General features: G+C 45.6%; 1 protein-coding gene across 1 annotated transcript in view; it reads left to right on the forward strand.

Annotated features, from left to right (window-relative positions):
• Positions 1-2937: 2937 nt before the first annotated feature.
• Positions 2938-17317, forward strand: part of LOC127571812 (aminoacylase-1A-like) — a 47074-nt gene continuing 32694 nt past the window's right edge. The window contains exons 1-6 of the mRNA XM_052018524.1: positions 2938-3231; positions 3392-3494; positions 7115-7179; positions 10642-10746; positions 10828-10922; positions 12059-12135. Of these exons, the coding sequence (XP_051874484.1) occupies positions 2953-3231; positions 3392-3494; positions 7115-7179; positions 10642-10746; positions 10828-10922; positions 12059-12135 (724 nt within the window). The 5' untranslated portion in view covers positions 2938-2952. The remainder of the gene's footprint in view (positions 3232-3391; positions 3495-7114; positions 7180-10641; positions 10747-10827; positions 10923-12058; positions 12136-17317) is intronic.

Raw genomic sequence — 17317 nt, forward strand, 5'->3', positions numbered from 1 at the left:
CTTGTCAGACTCCGTGCATTAAAATAATTGCAGTTTAACCTAGCTGCCTTATCATGCCCCCATCTATTCTTCCTACTGACTTGGTTTATTCTGTATTTTACTTCATCTCTCTGCCTACTGTACTACTGTTCTGTGTCCCATCCCCCTCCCAACAGCATGAGCAAACCTCCCTGCAAGGATATTGGACCATTCCAATTCAGGTGTAACTGGTCATCCCAATGATCCAAGTACCTAAAAGTCCTCCCCTCTGCACTAGCTCTTCAGTCACACATTCATCTGTCCTGTCCTATCTCTATACTCACTAGCATGTGGCACCAGAAGTAATCCAGAGATTACAATCCTGCATGTTCCACTCTTTAACCTTCTGTCTAACTGCCTAAATTCACTCTGCTGGACCTCAACCCTGTTTTACCTATGCTGTTTGTACCAATGTGTACTATCACCTCTGGCTCTTCTTCCTCCCCTTTGGATGTTCCGTACTTATTCCAAGACGTCCCTGACCCTGGCACCAGGGAGAACGACCACAGACCATTCTGGAATCTCGCTTCCTCTCTGTTCAGTCCACTACTACTACAGCTCACCTTGTCAACTCACTCCCTTATAGCCCAGCTGAGCCAACTGTGGTGCCACAAACTAGGCCCCTGTTGCTGAGGGGTCATCCCCCCAACGGATCCTATAAATTTCAACTTGTATCCTATAAAGTGGAGGGTGACAGCTATGAGCCAACTATTGAGGAAAGAGTGAGTGAGAAAACAAGGAACTACCAACCTGTTAGCCTGACAGTGATAGTAAAGGAAATACTGGAATATGTCACGGTTTGTGATGTCAAGATATTCATGTAATGATATTATTGAGCAGAGTCAACACGGATTTATGAAGGGAGATCATGTTCTGTAAGGATGTTTTCAGTTGAGTAGATGAGGGAGGGTCGGAGTGTAGGAAACCAGTGAATGTGGTCTATTTGGAATTTCAGTAGACCCTTGAGAAGGTCCACATAGGAGGTTGGACGTGACATGTACTAACACACCCAGGGCCCTTTGTAGAGGAACACCATTGAATCTCACACCACTTAACAAATACTGTGCCTGCCTGCAATGTGCACTGAAGGTTACAACGCATGGAACAGGGGATGGGGGAGGCGGTAATATACATGTGTGAATTGTCAGTTATTTAACAGTGAGAAAGCAGAGAATAGGAATAAATGGGTCTTTCTTAAAATGGCAGGCTGGGACTTGAGAATCTAAGAAGTAGGAGCAGAGGAGTTGATCCGGCCCCTCAAGCTTGTTCCATCATTAAGATCATGGCTGATCTTCTATTCAATTTTTCAGAACTATTACCATTTCCTTGATGTCCAGAAATCTATTGATCTCAGTTTGCCCCTATACTCACACTGTAGCCCCTGGTGTCAAACTTAGTAAAGGGAAATATCCTTCCTGTATAATGCCTGTCTAGCCCTCAAACAATTTTGTAAGTTTCAATGAGATCTCTTCATTCTTCAAAACTGTAAAGAATGTATGAAAAACACAATGATGCTGGAGGAACTCAGCAGGCCAGGCAGCATCCATGGAGAAAGTCAGGTGGTCAACGTTTCAGTTCAGGACCCTTCTTCAGGACTGAACCGAAACGGTGACTGCCTGCTTTTCTCCATGAATGCTGCCTGGCCTGCTGAGTTCCTCCAGCATCATCGTGTTTTTCATCTAGATTCCAGCATCTGCAGTCCTTTGCTTCTTCTGTAAAGAATGCATTCCCACTCCACTCAATCACTTCTCAAGTGTCAAACCCACCATTCCTGGGACCAGTCCAGTGAATGTTCGCTGCACTCTCTCTATGGCAAGTACATCATTTCTTAATAAAGGACATCAAAACTGTACACCGAAGGTGTAGTTTCTTCAAGGCTCTGTTATAATTAATAGAATCACAGGGCACACAGAACTGAAACAGGCCCTTTGGCCCTCTGAGTCTGTGCCAACCATCAAACAGCCACACACCAATCCTGCACTAATCTCATTTTATTCTCCCCACATTCCCATAAATTCCCCCAGATTCTATCACTGACCTACACACTGAGGGGGGTGGGGGGTCAATTACAACGGGCAACTAACCAACCAACTCGCACATCTCTAGTATATGGGAGAAAACTGGAGCACCCAGGGGAAACCCACACCGTCACAGGAAAAACTCCACACAGATAGCACTTGAGATCAGGACTGAACCTGGCTCTCTGGTGCTGGTAACTGTACTAACTGTGCCACTATGCTGCCATTCCAATTGCAATAAGACATCCTTACTCCTATGGAAGCATGGCAACACTTGTGGGCTGCCTCCAGAACACTCTACGCAAAAGATGCATTTCACTGTGTGTTTTGATGTACATGTGACTAATAAAGATATCTTATCTCCAGTTAAAAAGGCTATACCATTGCTTTCCCAATTGACTGCTGCATCTGTATGTTGGTCTTTGGTGACATGTGCTAAGTCAGACAACTCCCTTTGAACATCAACAATCTTTGACCCAAACCGTCGACTGTTTACTTCCCGCCATACATGCTGCCTGACCTGCCGAATTCCAGCATTTTGTGTGTGTTCCTCTAGATAGCAGCATCTACAGAATCTCTTGTGTCTCCAGAAATCTTTTACTTTGTTTTTGTTTGTTATAAGCAGCAAAGTGGATGGTGTCACATTTTTCCTTATTATATTCCATTACCCACTCAGCTTGGCCATATCCCCGGGGTACATCTTTACATCTGGTTTCCTGCTCACAATGCCATCTAGATGAACGTCATCAGCAAACAAATAAGACATTTTGTTCCATCAGCCAAATTAGTGATATGAATTGCAAATAGGAGTCCAGGGACCGAGCCCTGCAGTAGCCCCGAGTCACAGCCTGCCAACCCAAGAATGATCTGTTTATTGCTACCCTTTGCTTTTTGTCCAATAACTAGTTCTCAGTCTATGTCAGTATATTACCCCAATGCTGTCTGCTCTGGCCCAGGGGAGTGTGTGATAACCAGGGGAGAGTGTGATGCCCAACCGGTGGTGAGCGGGGCAGGTAATCTGCCCCCCTCCCCCTCCGGCTTCCGGCGTCGGGGACTGCCTCCCATTCCTCCCCGGGGCGGAGCGAAGATCTGGACCCTCCCGCCCTGGGCGCCGCCTCCTCCTAGATTTCTGTCTGGGCCGGGCCCAGCGCAGAGGAGTGGAGCGGTGAGAGCGACCGGGTGTTCTAGTGAGTGGGTGAGTGAGTGAGTGAGAGGGAAGGGTCGGAGACGGGGGTGGGAAGCGGATAATATTGTTTGTTGTTTGATCTGTCCCGGGCGCTGTTGTTGTGGGCGGTGGTGCTGTGGTTGTTGCTCTGTTGTGGCTGCTGTAACCTGCACCTGTTGTCTGTCTCCAGGGTCACTCCAGGATGGGTGGGATACAGGAAGAAGAGCATCCCTCTGTTGGATTGTTCCGGGAGTACCTCAGGATCAGGACGGTGCACCCTCAGCCGGACTATGGTAAACTGTGTGGGCATAGGGGCCAGCAGTGATAGTGCAGCCGCAGGATGTCACAGATCCAGGAGCACCCTGTGAATGTGCCGTCCTCCTGCCCTTTTACTTATTCTGGCAAAGTGCTTGCAGTTTTCACCAATTAATTTACAATTTATAGTAAAGAGAAATACTGTTCTATTTACAGTGAGACATTTGTTTCTTGCCATGCCTGATTAACCTGAGGGGTGTTGCACACAGTTCAGCCCCACCCTCTGCAGTTGGGGAGAGCCTTCAGCCCTCACCTTTCCCCACAGAACCTTTGCAAGGGCAGACTTCAGCCTTCAAAGGCACGAGTCTGCAACATGGTGAATTTGGGGGTGTTTTTAACTTCAACTGAGTGATCTTGGAAGCATTGAATTGAGAGAAGATTAAGATGAAATATCCAAGATGCAAAAGGGGAGAGGGATTTGGGAACATTCGCCTTGGAGGTGGGGAGACACAAGAGACTGCCAGTGCTGGGATCAGGAGCAACAAACAGTCTGCTGGGGGAGCTCATTGGGTCGAGCAGCATCTGTTGGGGGAAAGGAATTGTTAACCTTTTGGGTGGAAACACTGCATCAGGACTTAGAGTGGAGAGGGGAGAAAACCAGTATAGAGAAGTGGGGGGGGGGGGTGAGACAGGGCCAAGAGGTGATTGGTGAACCGAGGGAGGTGGTGGGGGTGAAGGATGACAGGCAGTTCAACTTGAGTAGGGGAGGGAGTTGTAGTTGGGAATCAGAATCAGGCTTATTTTCGCTGACATATGTCGTGAAATTTGTTTTTTCAGCTGCAGTACAGTGCAAGACATAAAAAATTACTATAAGTCACAAAAATAAATAAATACTGCTAAAGAGGAATAACAAGGTAGTATTCGTGGGGTTATGGACCATTCAGAAATCTGATGGCGGAGGGGAGGAAGAGGAAGAGAAAAAGGCAGATGGAAGCAGACAAAAAAAGGCCCCTACACTATCAGGCCTGATTTGGGGTCTCAACCTGAAATGTTGACCATCCCCCTGTCTCTCTACCTCCACAGATGCTGCCTGGCCCGCTGAGTTCCTCCAGCAGTTTGTTTTTTCTCCAGATCCCAGCATCTGCAGTGTCTTGTATCTCCTTTACAATCCAGTCAGATCTGGTGCAAAATGGTTAGCGCATTTGTCTACCATATTAATTTAGGCTTGCATCCATTAGAGTGGGTAGAGCAGGAGTGAGGAATGCATTTGGGGAATGGTCAGGGGTGGGGAGAGAGGGTAGACGCACTTGCATTAAAGAGGAGAGTATGTGTGAGTTGATTGGTGGTTGGAAAATTGTTGTGATGAATGAAGTCCAAATGGCTTGAGAGGTTCAGATGTGATTGCAGACTCTGAAAAAAGTGGTAAGGGGATATGACAAGAATTGACCCTGCCTGGGAGTAAGGGGAGCATGTTAAACAATTGAAGGATAAAGAGGCTTGGTGACACAGCTAGAACTTTGATCATTGCCAGTGTCTGATAACTGGCAGTACAGTCAAAGTTCCTATTGCACCTGATTGTGTAAGGTGGACTGGAGCCAGCAGTGGAACATTAATGGCTGGGTTGTGCAAGAGTTCAGTGCAATTAAACATTGGCACTCTTACCTGTGTTTTTCAGGTCAGTATGCCTCCAGAATCTGATGGTAGAGGCACTTTATTTGCTGGGAATGTTTGGGCCACATTTGCAGCATCCCCCTCCAAATCCACCGTTCCTGTCGATAGTTGCGTGTGGTGAATCAGTGTGGATGCCAGCCTCTGTACGTGAGGAGCAGCAGCAGGCTGCTGGCTCTAAATGCTGCTTCTTGCCCGCCTAGCGCACACACATGCCTTTTCTCCCATAACAAGGACCACCCATTGTGGCTGATGGTTCTATCTCTACCCACAAAACCCGAGCCTCCGAAGCCAGCTGAGGCCAATTGTAGCCAGACAGATGCTGACTGACAAGCAAGGCTGCTGTGTACACCTTAGCGTCACATGCCAGCATATGGAGAATGAATGTCACTCATTTAACGGTGCCCATCTCTATGATACAGAAAAAGGAGGGTGTTAATGGTGTGGCTGAGTGCTCTGCCTTATCTCTACTCCGCACAGAGACAGCGTTCCCACTTCTTGCTGGACACACTGGGACTGGCACTGCTGCGTCAGATGTCCTCGTGCTGAGTTGGGAGTGGAGCCGTTAGTTGGTGTACAGAGGGATCTTGCTGTGTTGGGCTTTTAAATGCTGCAAGTTGTCAGGAAGGTATACAAAACAATTGGGAAGGCACTTGATGTGTTGGCTTTCGTTCTGAAAGGCCTTGACAGTTGGTGATAAATGCTGGCTTGGGCAAGGTTGTCCACATCCAGTGAAAGAATTAAACAGTTCCTTAAAATATACATCTTTGATCCAGCTACTGGTGGCATCAGAGGTTCAGTGTCAAATTTTGGGTGATAAAACTATTTAACTATGAAACCATTATTACGGAGTGTCCACAATACAGGTGTTCCTTAGGACAGCAGGATAGACATTCAGAGGGCCTAGAGCTAAGGGACATAATCTCAGGATCTTGGGGAAATCATTTAGGACTCAGATGAGGACAAATTTCTTTAATCTGAGGACTTGGCATTGTCTGCAGATGCTCAGTCATTGGGTGTACAGCAATTCCTCCAATCACAAAATGAATGGTAAATATTTCACTAAATGGAATTTCATTAATCAAAGACTGGATGAAATGCATTACGTGTATTTTAATTTGATGTTTTTCTGTGGGCAGAGCATGGCACGCTCTCTGCTACACCAATAAAATAAACCCTTAAATCAAGGACACTGAGCACAGAGAGTCAATTACTTTAAAGTGGGAATTAGTACAGTGAACATCGGTAAATCAAGACAGGGAAAGATTTCTCAACATTCCATGATTAATGTTGAGTAGGAGTTTCATCACCCAAAGTTTGAGACTAAACCTCTGATGGAGGTGATGGAGTGGACAGCCAGTAGTTGGATCAAAGATGTACATTTTGAAGAACTGTTTAATTCTTTCATTGATGAGGGTGACCTTGCCCAGGCCAGGCTTTATCACCGTCTGTTATGGTGAGGTGAGTCACTGCCTTGAACTGCTGTGGCTGTGTGGTGAAGGTATCCCCAGTGTTTCAGGTTGGGAATACCAGGATATAGACCCCAGCCATAATAAAGGACCAGCTATACATTTCCAGGGCAAGATGGTTTGTTGGGAACCTGAAGGTGGTGCTGATGTTCCCACATGCCTGCTGCCCTTGTTCCAGATGGTAGGGGTGATGGAGCTGTATAAGTAGACATCCTGACCTTGTAGATGGTGTACACTGCGGACAAAATGTACCAGTGACTGAGGGAGTGAACTTTTAGTGCGGTACTCTGCCTTGGTTTGTCCTGTTTGGTGTCGAGCTTCTTGAACCTTGTTGGAGCTTTATTAGACAGGAGAGTATTCTTGTCCTTGAGATGTCAGAGGGTGAGTCACTCACCACAGGGTAGCCAGCCTCTGAGTTGCTCGTATAATGACGGTATTGCTGTTGATAACCATAACGTCTGTTATAAGCCCTGTGCCTGTGGGTACTGCAGGATGGACTGTGTGAACTCTGTGTTTTTCAGATGGTGCCATTGAATTCCTGGAGAGGCTCGGTACAGAGTTGGGTCTTCTCTGTAAGAAGATTGAGGTGAGAGATTGTTCTTTCCCTGTCCCTGCCCATCACTGCAGAGCAGATTTACAATAATTAATTTGGATAGTTTTCATCCATGTATTTTGGGAAGGGGAGGGAAAGAAGAGGTGTGACAACTATTAGAGGTAACATATGAAATAGGAACAGGAGTAATCCATCTGGTCCTTCGAGCTTGCTCCACCATTCATCAAGATCATGGCTGATCTACCTCAGTGCCATTTTCCCACACATCCCCATATCCCTCAGTTTCCTCAATATGCAGAAATCTATTGATCACTGTTTTGAGTCAACTCACTGACTCAGACTTTGGGGGTGGGGAATTCCAAAGATTCACCACCCCTGTATGAAGACATTTTTCCTTGCTAATTATTTTGAAGCTGAACATTAGTTCTAGACTCCTCAGGTAGAGGAAATATTCTGCCGACATCCTTCTCAGTATTCTGTACGTTTCAATGAAGTCATAGAGTTATACAGCACAGAAACGGGGCCTTCGGCCGAACTGGTCCATGCTGGCCAAGATGGCCATCTAAGCTAGTCCCATTTGCCCACATTTGACTTATATCCCCCTAAATCTTTCCTATCCATGTACCTGTCCAGGTGTCTTTTAAACATTGTTACTGTACCTGCCTCAACTGCTTCCTCTGGCAGCTGATTCCGTATGCAGACCATATACTGAAAAAGTTGCCCCTCAGGTTCCTATTATAGCTGTTCCCCTCACCTTAAATCTACGCCCTCTAGTTCTTGATTCCCCGACCCTGAGAAAAAGACTGCATTCACGCTATCCGTGGCCCTCATGATTTTATACACATCTATAAGATCACCGCTCATTCTAATGAATAAAGCCCTAGCCTGCTCAACCTCTTTCTAAACTTAGTCACTTGAATTCTGGCAACATCCTGCTAAATCTTTTCTGCATTCTTTCTAATTTAATAACATTATTCCTATGGCAGGGTAACCAAAACTGAACACAGTATTCCAAATGCTGCCTCACTAATGTCGTGTACAACTGCAACATAACATCCCAACTCCTATACTCAGTGCTCTGACTGATGAAGGCCATCATGCCAAAAGCCTTTTTCACCATCCTATCTACCTGTGACGCCACTTTCAGTGAAGTCACCTCTCAATTTTCTAAATTCTTCAGAGTAGAGGCCCAGTCTACTCGACCTCTCCTCATATGACAGACCTGCCATCCCTGGAACCGATCTGGTGAATCTTTGCTGCATTTCTGCCATAACAAATACATACCTTTTTAGGTAAAGACACTTCAGCATATTTTATCTTTATTTACTTCAACTTTAAACAGTACTCCAGGCATGGTCTCTCCCATGCCCTGTATAATTGCAGTAAGACATCTTTACTCTTCTCCTCAGGAATACCAGTTGCTTTCTAAAACAGTAACCTGGAGACCTGGACTAACAATCTGCAAACCTGAGTTCAAGTCCCACCACAGCAGCTGTAGAATTTAAATTCCATTCCTAAGTTGAAATTTAAAAGAAAGTATAGCTGTTAGAAATGATGATCATCAGTTTACTAGATAGATATAAAAATCTCATCTTGCTCATTAACTTCCTTACCCAGTCTGGCTATCAGCACCTCCAACTCAGAATTCTTCTCCTGATGTTTAAATCCCTTCATAGTCTGGCCAACATATATCTCCATAATCTGCATAACTTCCTGGCCATTGTTCCTCTGGTTTGTCTTCTGATTATAACTGCTTTTCATCTCTCTACTATTGATGGTCAGACAGTACATAGAACCGCTGCCTCGCAGCTCCAGTGACCCAGGTTCAATTCCGGTCTCCGGTGTGGTCTGTGTGGAGTTTGCACCTTCTCCTTGTGGCTACACAGGTTTCCCCCGGATACTCCAGTCTTCTCCCACATCCCAAAGACTTGTTGGTAGGTTAATGTGCTACTGCAAATTAACCCCAGTGTAGTAAGTGGCAAAGGAGTCAAAGGGGACTCCTTTGCCACTGTAAAAGGATTTAGAGGGAAATAAGGAGAGGGGAATGGCATTGATGGGTTTGCTCTGGTGGGAGCTGGAATGGTTCTAATGGGCTGAATGGCCTCTTTCTGTTCAGTAACACACGAGTAAATGCCTTTGGCTACCCTGGCCCTAAGCTGTGGATGGATCCCCACCATCTGGGCCATGCTCTCTTCTTACTGCTACCATCGGGCAGGAGGTGCAGAAGCCTGAAGTCCCATACCACTATGTTCAGGAACAGCTACTTTCCTACAACCATGAGGTTCTTGAACCAACCTGCACAACCCTAACCCTACCTCAGCAACGGAACACTACGGACCACCTCGCACTACCATGGACTTATCTCTGATTTTTTTTTGCACTAATGTCTTGTTTTGCAGTTTTTTTTCTCTTCACTACCTTGCATAATTTATGTGTAATTTATATGCTGCATGTTGTCTGTACCTGCAAGCAAGTTTTTCATTGTACCTGTACCTCACTGTACTTGTGCACATAACAATAAACTTGACTTGACTTGAATTCCCTCTTAAACTTCTCTGCTGCTCTGTCCCTTTCATCTCTTTCATCAGGGTTTTGGGTTCTGCTTCCTTTAGACATAGACATAGAACAGTACAGTGCAGGAACAGGGCCTTTGGCCCAAGATGTTGTGCTGAACTAATTAAACTGGTAATTAAATGCCTAACTAAACTAATCCCTTCTGCCTATACAATGTCCATATCCCTCCATTCTCTGCACATTCATGTGCTTATCTAAGAGCCTCTTAAATGCCTCTATCATATTTGCCTCCACTACCACCCCTGGCAGTGCATTACAGGCACCCACCACTCTCTGTGTAAAAAAAACTTGTCCTGCACATCCCCTTTGAACTTGCCCTCTCTCACCTTAAATGCATGCCCTCTAGTATTAGACATTTTGACCTGGGAAAAAGATATCAACTGTCTATCTCTACTACCTATGCCTCTCATCTTATAAACTTCTATCAGGTCTCCTCTCAGCCTCTGCCGCTCTAGAGAAAACAACCCGTTTGTCCACCTCTTCTTATAGCAGATGTCCTCTGATCCAGGCAGCATCCTGGTAAACCTTTTCTGTACCCTCTCCAAAGCCTCCACATCCTTCCTATAATGGGTTGACCAGAATTGAATGCAATACTCCAGTTGCAGCCTAATCAGAGTTTTATAAGGCTGCAACATAACTTCCCGATTCTTGAACTCATTGCCTCAACTAATAAAGGCAAGCATGCCATACACCTTGTTTACCACCCTATCAGCCTGTGCAGCCACTTTCAGGGAGCTATGGGATTGGACCTCAAGATCCCTCTGTACATCAAAACCTCTATACCTTCCTTGACAGAGTTCCCATTTTGTACGATTACACCTCTGCACAGCATCCTGTGAGGTTTCACTGTGTCACAAGTGCTGTGTTAAGTCAATGTTACCGAGTGCAGCTGACGCTGATGCTCATGTTCTTCTTCTCCAGATTGGTCCTGGCCTGAGAATCCTCATCCTCACCTGGGAGGGGACTGACCCCAAGCTGAAATCTATCCTCCTCAACTCCCACATGGATGTGGTTCCAGTGTTCGAGGTAAATGATGTGGGGAGAGAGTTGGGTGTGTAGGGTGGGAATGTGGGGAGAACTGAGCTCATTCTTCCCTTCTGTATACAGGAACATTGGAAGTTTGATCCATTTGCAGCCCAGAAGGATGAAGAAGGGAATATATATGGCCGAGGAGCTCAAGACATGAAGTGTGTGACCATTCAGTGAGTTCATCACCTGGGGTACCCTGCACTGGTACTGATGCAAGCAAACCAGGGGTGGATCCCAGTAACGGAGAAGCAAAAAGCTGCGGATATCTGAAATTAAAATAGAAAATGCTGGAATCGCACAGCAGGGCAGGCTGCATCTATGGAAGGAGAAACAGTTAATGTTTCAAGTCGATGGCGTTTCATCAGAACAGATGCTGCCCCATCTGCTGAGTAACTTGAGCATTCTCTGTTGTCAGGGCTCCTCATTGGGTTTTCAGTCTGAGCCCATGTAAACCTTTCCGGCTATGCAGTAGGGGAGGGAGCTGGTTAGAACAAGTTTCCATGTTAGAAGGAGGGTAAAATCAGCTAGGCCTCCAACTCTTGATTGCTGACTCATGGTTGTAAATGGAGAATGTGTGTGTTCTGAGTTGCTTAATATGCCTCTGTGGTCCAATTACATAAAGTGTGATGAAGGGTTGCTTGGATAAAGGTATTAGAAAATAAAAAAAACTGCAGATGCTGGAAACCTGACATAAAAACAGATAATGCTGGAAACACTCAACAGGTCAGGCAGCATCTGTGGAGTGAGGAACAATGTTTCATGATGAAGACCTTTTATCAGAACCGGCCTGAAACATTGACTGCTTCTTTCTTCACAGATGCACCTGATCTGCTGAGTATTACCAGTGTTTTCCATTTTTATTTTGGGCCAAGCTGTGTTTGGCTCGTTGGTCAGTCTGTGAACCATTTTGAACACAGATCTTTTCCACACCACCCTACAATCTATAACTGAAGTACAATGGAGGGGGTGTTGTGTGATAGGATGAAAGTTACCACTGGCTCTCGGCATCCTTTGTGAAATGTGTTTAGGCAAAAGTATGTTGATGGGACTGGATAGGGGAAGGGGTGGGGGGGGGGGGTGCACATTGCTCATTCTAATCCATACTGTAGCTGTCCTGGGAGTGAGTAACGTGCAATGAACGTTCCAAGCACTGGCCCCTTCCACTTGGACTGGTGGTACCTTTCCACACTGAATGCATACAGTGGTACTACTGGGATCATGTGTTGTTTGCCGTGGCTTAGTCTACAATACCCTGATCTCGCTACAAGTCCTGTAGGTTTCTGAATCACTTATCACCTGTTCCTTCCAGGTACCTTGAAGCAATTCGAAGGTTGAAGTCAGAGGGCAAAAGGTTTCCACGGACAGTTCACCTGTCGATGGTTCCTGGTAAGAGTTAATAGCTCATTCTGATGCCCACGGTTGCTAATAATTGTGCTGTGTTCCTTTAGCAATGGTGAATGTGACAATAATAAAGCATTCTGTCTGTGAAATTTGGTGTTCCAGTGAATTCTGTGTCAGCAGATTTGGAGTCTAGGAGAGTTTCTGCCTGAATCTGTAACCACCCCAACATAGTACAGATGTTGCTTTGATTACATCCAGGAACCTTTGATTCAGGGAGTAATCATAACTACTTATTCCAACTGCTTTCCATCGTGCAGCACTTCCACAAAAAGTTCCAGAACGTTCTGTAGGATGAACAGACATAACTAGGCATTCAGGGTAGAGATAAGGTGAAGGAGCATAGAAAGGGTGAATGCACACAGTCTTTTTCCTAGGGAAAGGGAGCCAAAAACTAGAGGGCATAGGTTTAAGGTGAGAGGGGAAAGATTTAAGAGGGACCTGAGGGGCAACTTCTGCATGCAGAGGGTGGTGAGTATATGGAACGAGCTGTCAGAGAAAGTGGTTGAGACAGGTACAATAATGGCATTTAAAAGACATTTGATAAGTACATGGCTTAGAGGGATAATGGCCAAACGCAGGCAAATGGGACCAGTTCAAGTGGGCGCCTTGGTCAACATGGATGAGTTGGGCCGAAGGGCCTGTTTCCTTGCTGTATAACTCTATGATGCTATTTGACAAAATTAAATTCTAAGACCTGGACAAAAGCTTGGTTAGATGTTTCTGAAGAGCAGCTGAAGAGAGGTAGGAGAGGGAGAGACGAGCTAGAGATGGGAGAAAACTCCAGGACCTGAGCTGGAGGCAGTGGTGGGCAGAAAGATCATAGGTGGAGGAGGTGGCTGGGATTGGAAGCCTGAAGTTGGCACAACGGTTCCACTACATTCATTATGGGCAGTTCCTGCTCTAGTCACTTGCTACATCTGACACATGCTGGAATCTGAGGCAGAGTCAGATTAAAAACCATTGACCAGTTTTGGGATCTTCAGAGAGGAAAGATGAGCAACTGGGAAATGTAAAGGGAAATGTAAAGAGAAATTACTGCAACTTTAAATATTAAGTTTGCCATTTACATCTACAGCAAGCTCTGATTTTGTGGCTCCTGTCAGACCTGAAGAAGGATGAGAAACCTGAGACCAAGTACTGTTCCTATGAAAAAAAATATTTCAGATGGTTCCCTTAGGCGAGTTGAAATTAAAGCCTTGAGTGGAAACTCCAGAATGAGAGCAGTTGTGAAATACAGACCGGGGTGAGCGAGGATACAGAGGCTCCGGAGAGTTGAGAGTTTGGGCCAGCTGCTTTCTCCAAAGTTCTAAAACTATTTTACAACTTCAGACTTGTTCCTGCCATTGCATGAGATGTTGCCTGTCTATGTAGCTTTCTCTCTTTTCCCTGAAATGAACTGGCAGAGATATCAGCAGTGCCTCTGTGACAGCATTCAGACTGAACGTAGAACAGAGAATGTCACAGCACAGTATAGGCCCTTCGGCCCACAATGTTGTCCCAACATTTTATCCTCCTGTAAGACCTATCTAACCCTTCCCTCCCACATAGTCCTCCATTTTCCTATCATTCATGTGTCTGTCTAAGAGTCTCTTAAATGTTCCTAACGTACCTGCCCCCACAACCTCTGCCGGCAGTGCGTTCCACGCACCCACCACTCTTTGTGTAAAAAAAAACTTATCCCTGACATCCCCCTTATCTTCCTCCAATCACCTTAAAATTATGCCCCCTTGTGTTAGCCATTGTCACCCTGGGAAAAAGTCTCTGACTGTCCACTCAATCTATGCCTCTTATCATCTTGTACACCTCTATCAAGTCACCTCTCATCCTCCTTCGCTCCAAAGAGAAAAGCCCTAGCTCACTCAACCTAAGACATGCTCTCCAATCCAGGCAGCATCCTGGTAAGTCTCCTCTGCACCCTCTCTAAAGCCTCCACATCCTTCCTATAATGAGGTGACCAGAACTGAACACAATACTCCAAGTATGGTCTAACCAGAGTTCTATGGAGCTGCAACATCACCTCACGGCTCTTGGACTCAATACCACGACTAATGAAGGCCAACACACCATATGCCTTCTTAACAACCCTATCGACCTGCACGGGAACGTTGAGGGATCAATGGACGTGGACCCCAAGATCCCTCTGTTCCTCCATACTGCTAAACATAGGTGTGGATCCTACCTAAAGGTGGGGCAAAAATCTATGCAGTAGTGAAAGTCTGTATGTTTCAGGTGATGTTAAACTAAGGCTCTGTTGGGACTTAAAAGACTCTATGGCACTCTTTTGAAAAAGAGTGACGTAGTTCGTTCTGCAGTCTGTCTGATGTCTATAATTTTAATATCATTGAAGTAGATAATCTAAATCTTATTGTTAAGCCGTATGTGGGAAGGACTAAGGAAAGTTGAAACAGAACTGCAGATACTGTAAACCTGAAATAAAAACAGAAAATTCTGGAAACACCCAAGAGGTCAGACAGCATCTGTGGTGAGAGAAACAGAGATAAGGTTTCGGGTTGAAGGCCCTTCATCAGAACTCTGACGAAGGGTCCCTGACCCGAAACATTGGTTCTGTTTCGCTTTCCACAGACATTACCTGACCCACTAAGAGTTTCCAGTATTTTCTGGTTTTTATTTGTGAAGGACCGCCTTTCTTTCTATCCACTGGGTGACCCATCAGTCTTGCGATACTGACTGCTAATGGTATTACACCCAATGATCATTTCTTCATGTGTAGGTACTGTGAGGCTGTTTTGGCCATCATTAATCTCATTGTCCCTGTTTTCACCTGAAGTATGTTTCTGTCCAAGAGTCGCTTTGATTTGGATTTATTTTCCTGTCACAAATCTGTGAAGCATTGAGGTTAATAGACAATGATAATTGGTTTATTATTGTCACATGTACCAGGATACAGTGAAAATCTTTTGTTTCCATGCCATCCAGACAGATCATTCCATACATTGAGATAATACAAAAGAAAAGCAATAACAGAATGCAGAATGTAGTGTTTCAATTACAGAGCAAGTACAGTGCAGGTATATAAGTGCATGGGCCATAACAAGGTGGATTGAGAGATCAAGAGTTCATCTCTATTGTACAAGAGGTCCATTCAAGAGTCTTTAACCGTAGGATAGAAGCTGTCCTTGATCTTGGTGGTCCGTGTTCTCAAGTTTTGTATCTTCCACCTGGTGGAAAGGGAGGAAGAGGAGAGAATGTCCAGGGTGGGAGGGGTCCTTGATTATGTTGGCTGCTTTCCTGACGCAGGGAGAAACGTAGATGGAGTCAATGGAGGCGAGGCTGTTTTGTGTGATAGACTGGGCTGGGTTCACAACTCTCTGCGATTCCTTGCAGCCATGAGCAGAGCAGTTGCCATAACAAGCTGTGATGCATCTGGATAGACAATGTTGCAAGCACTCAGCAGGTCTAAGAGCATCCTTTGAAGGAGAAACAGCATTAACATTTTAGCTTGATGGTCTCTCCCAGAACTAGGAAAATCTAGAATGCAGGCACGTTTTGTTACAGAAGGAGAAGGCAGAGAGAACAAAGGCAATGTGATAGGGTGAGAGAGACTAGGTGACACAGATTGATGTTGAATTAGAGAGGGTACTGGAGGCTTGTTAATGAAGGCTAGCTAATCTGGCTAGCTAAACATGGGCACAAAATGCTGGAGGAACTCAGAAGGTCAGGCAGCATCTATGGAGAGAAGTAAACAGTCAACATTTCGGGTCGAGACCCTTCATCAGGACTGGAAAGGAAGAGGGCAGAAGCCAGAATAAGAAGGTCAGGGGAAGAGTACATGCAGGCAGGTGATGGTGAGTTCAGGTGAGTGGGGATGGGGGGAAGGTGGGGGTGCGGAAGGGGGGAGATGTAAGAAGCTGAGAGATGATAGGTAGAAGAGGCAAAGGGTTGAAGAAGAAGGAATCTGGTAGGACGGGGCAGTGGACCATGGAATAAAGGGAAGGAGGTGGGGAATAGATAGGCAGATCATGAGGGCGGTGGAAGGGGAAAGAAGGGGGGGAGGGGGCCACAGGAATGAGGGAAGACAAAAGAAAAAAGGGGAGGGGTTACTGGAAGTTAGAGAAATTGATGTTGAGGCCGTCAAGTTGGAGACTACTAAGGCGAAGTATGAGGTGGTGTTCCTCCAACCTGCGTCTGGCCTCAACGTGGCTGTAGAAGAGGCCATGGAAAGACATGTCATTATGGGAGTAGGATATTGAATTGATGTGGCTGGCCACTGGGAGATCCTTGCTTTTGTGGCAGACGGAGCGAAGGAGCTCAACAAAGCGGTCACCCAATCTGCATCAATATAGAAGAGGCCGCACTGGGAGGGTGTCATTTATTGTCCACCTTGTTGGATCTGTGAATAAGGGAGCATGTAGAAACTCCAGCAGGAGAGAGAGAAACTGAGACATCAGACTTGGCCAGGGATTGAAAAGCAAAAAACTGCAGATGCTGGGAATTTGAAACAAATGTTGGAAGTACTCAGCAGGCAAGGCAGGATCCACAGAGAGAAACAGAGCTGATACCCCAGGCCGATGATCTCCCGAAACACCAAGCCAAACTGGCAGACAACCCAGCATTCTCTGCCTTTATTACAGGGACTAGTAAATCCTAACAAACTGGAAAGGATGGTTATCTGAAGGTGTTGAACTCCATCTTGAGCCCAGAGGGCTTTAGAGTGTCTAGACAATACAAAATGTTACTAATGTTGTATTTTGTTGGAATAATGTGAAAGGCCAAAGAGAGAGATCAGAATGGAAGTGGGATGTTCACTTTAATTCTTGATCCCACTCTGACCTCTCTATCTCCAACAAAGCCTGAAGGAAGCTCAAGGAACATCACCCTATCTTCTGTTGAGGCACATCACAACCCTTGGAATCCAATATTGAATTCAACAACCTCAGATAATCAGCCTTTCCAGTTTGTTAGAATGAGTCTGTTTAGTTATCAGAGGAGTGAATGCTGGTGATTCTCAGTGCCTTGGGCAGCATCTGTGAGAAGGGGCAGAGTTGGTGTTTTGGAGGATGACCTTTCGTAGCTGGGGGCAGTTATTGGCTGTAGGTACTAGCTCTTTTGCTGTTGTCATAGATGCTGATGGACATGCTGAGTATTTCCACGTTCTGTCTTTGTTTCGGGTTTCTAGCATCTGCAGTTTTTTGCTTTTCAATCCCTG

The sequence above is a fragment of the Pristis pectinata genome, chromosome 6 (genome assembly GCF_009764475.1).
Source record: "Pristis pectinata isolate sPriPec2 chromosome 6, sPriPec2.1.pri, whole genome shotgun sequence".
Classification (NCBI taxonomy): Eukaryota; Metazoa; Chordata; class Chondrichthyes; order Rhinopristiformes; family Pristidae; genus Pristis; species Pristis pectinata.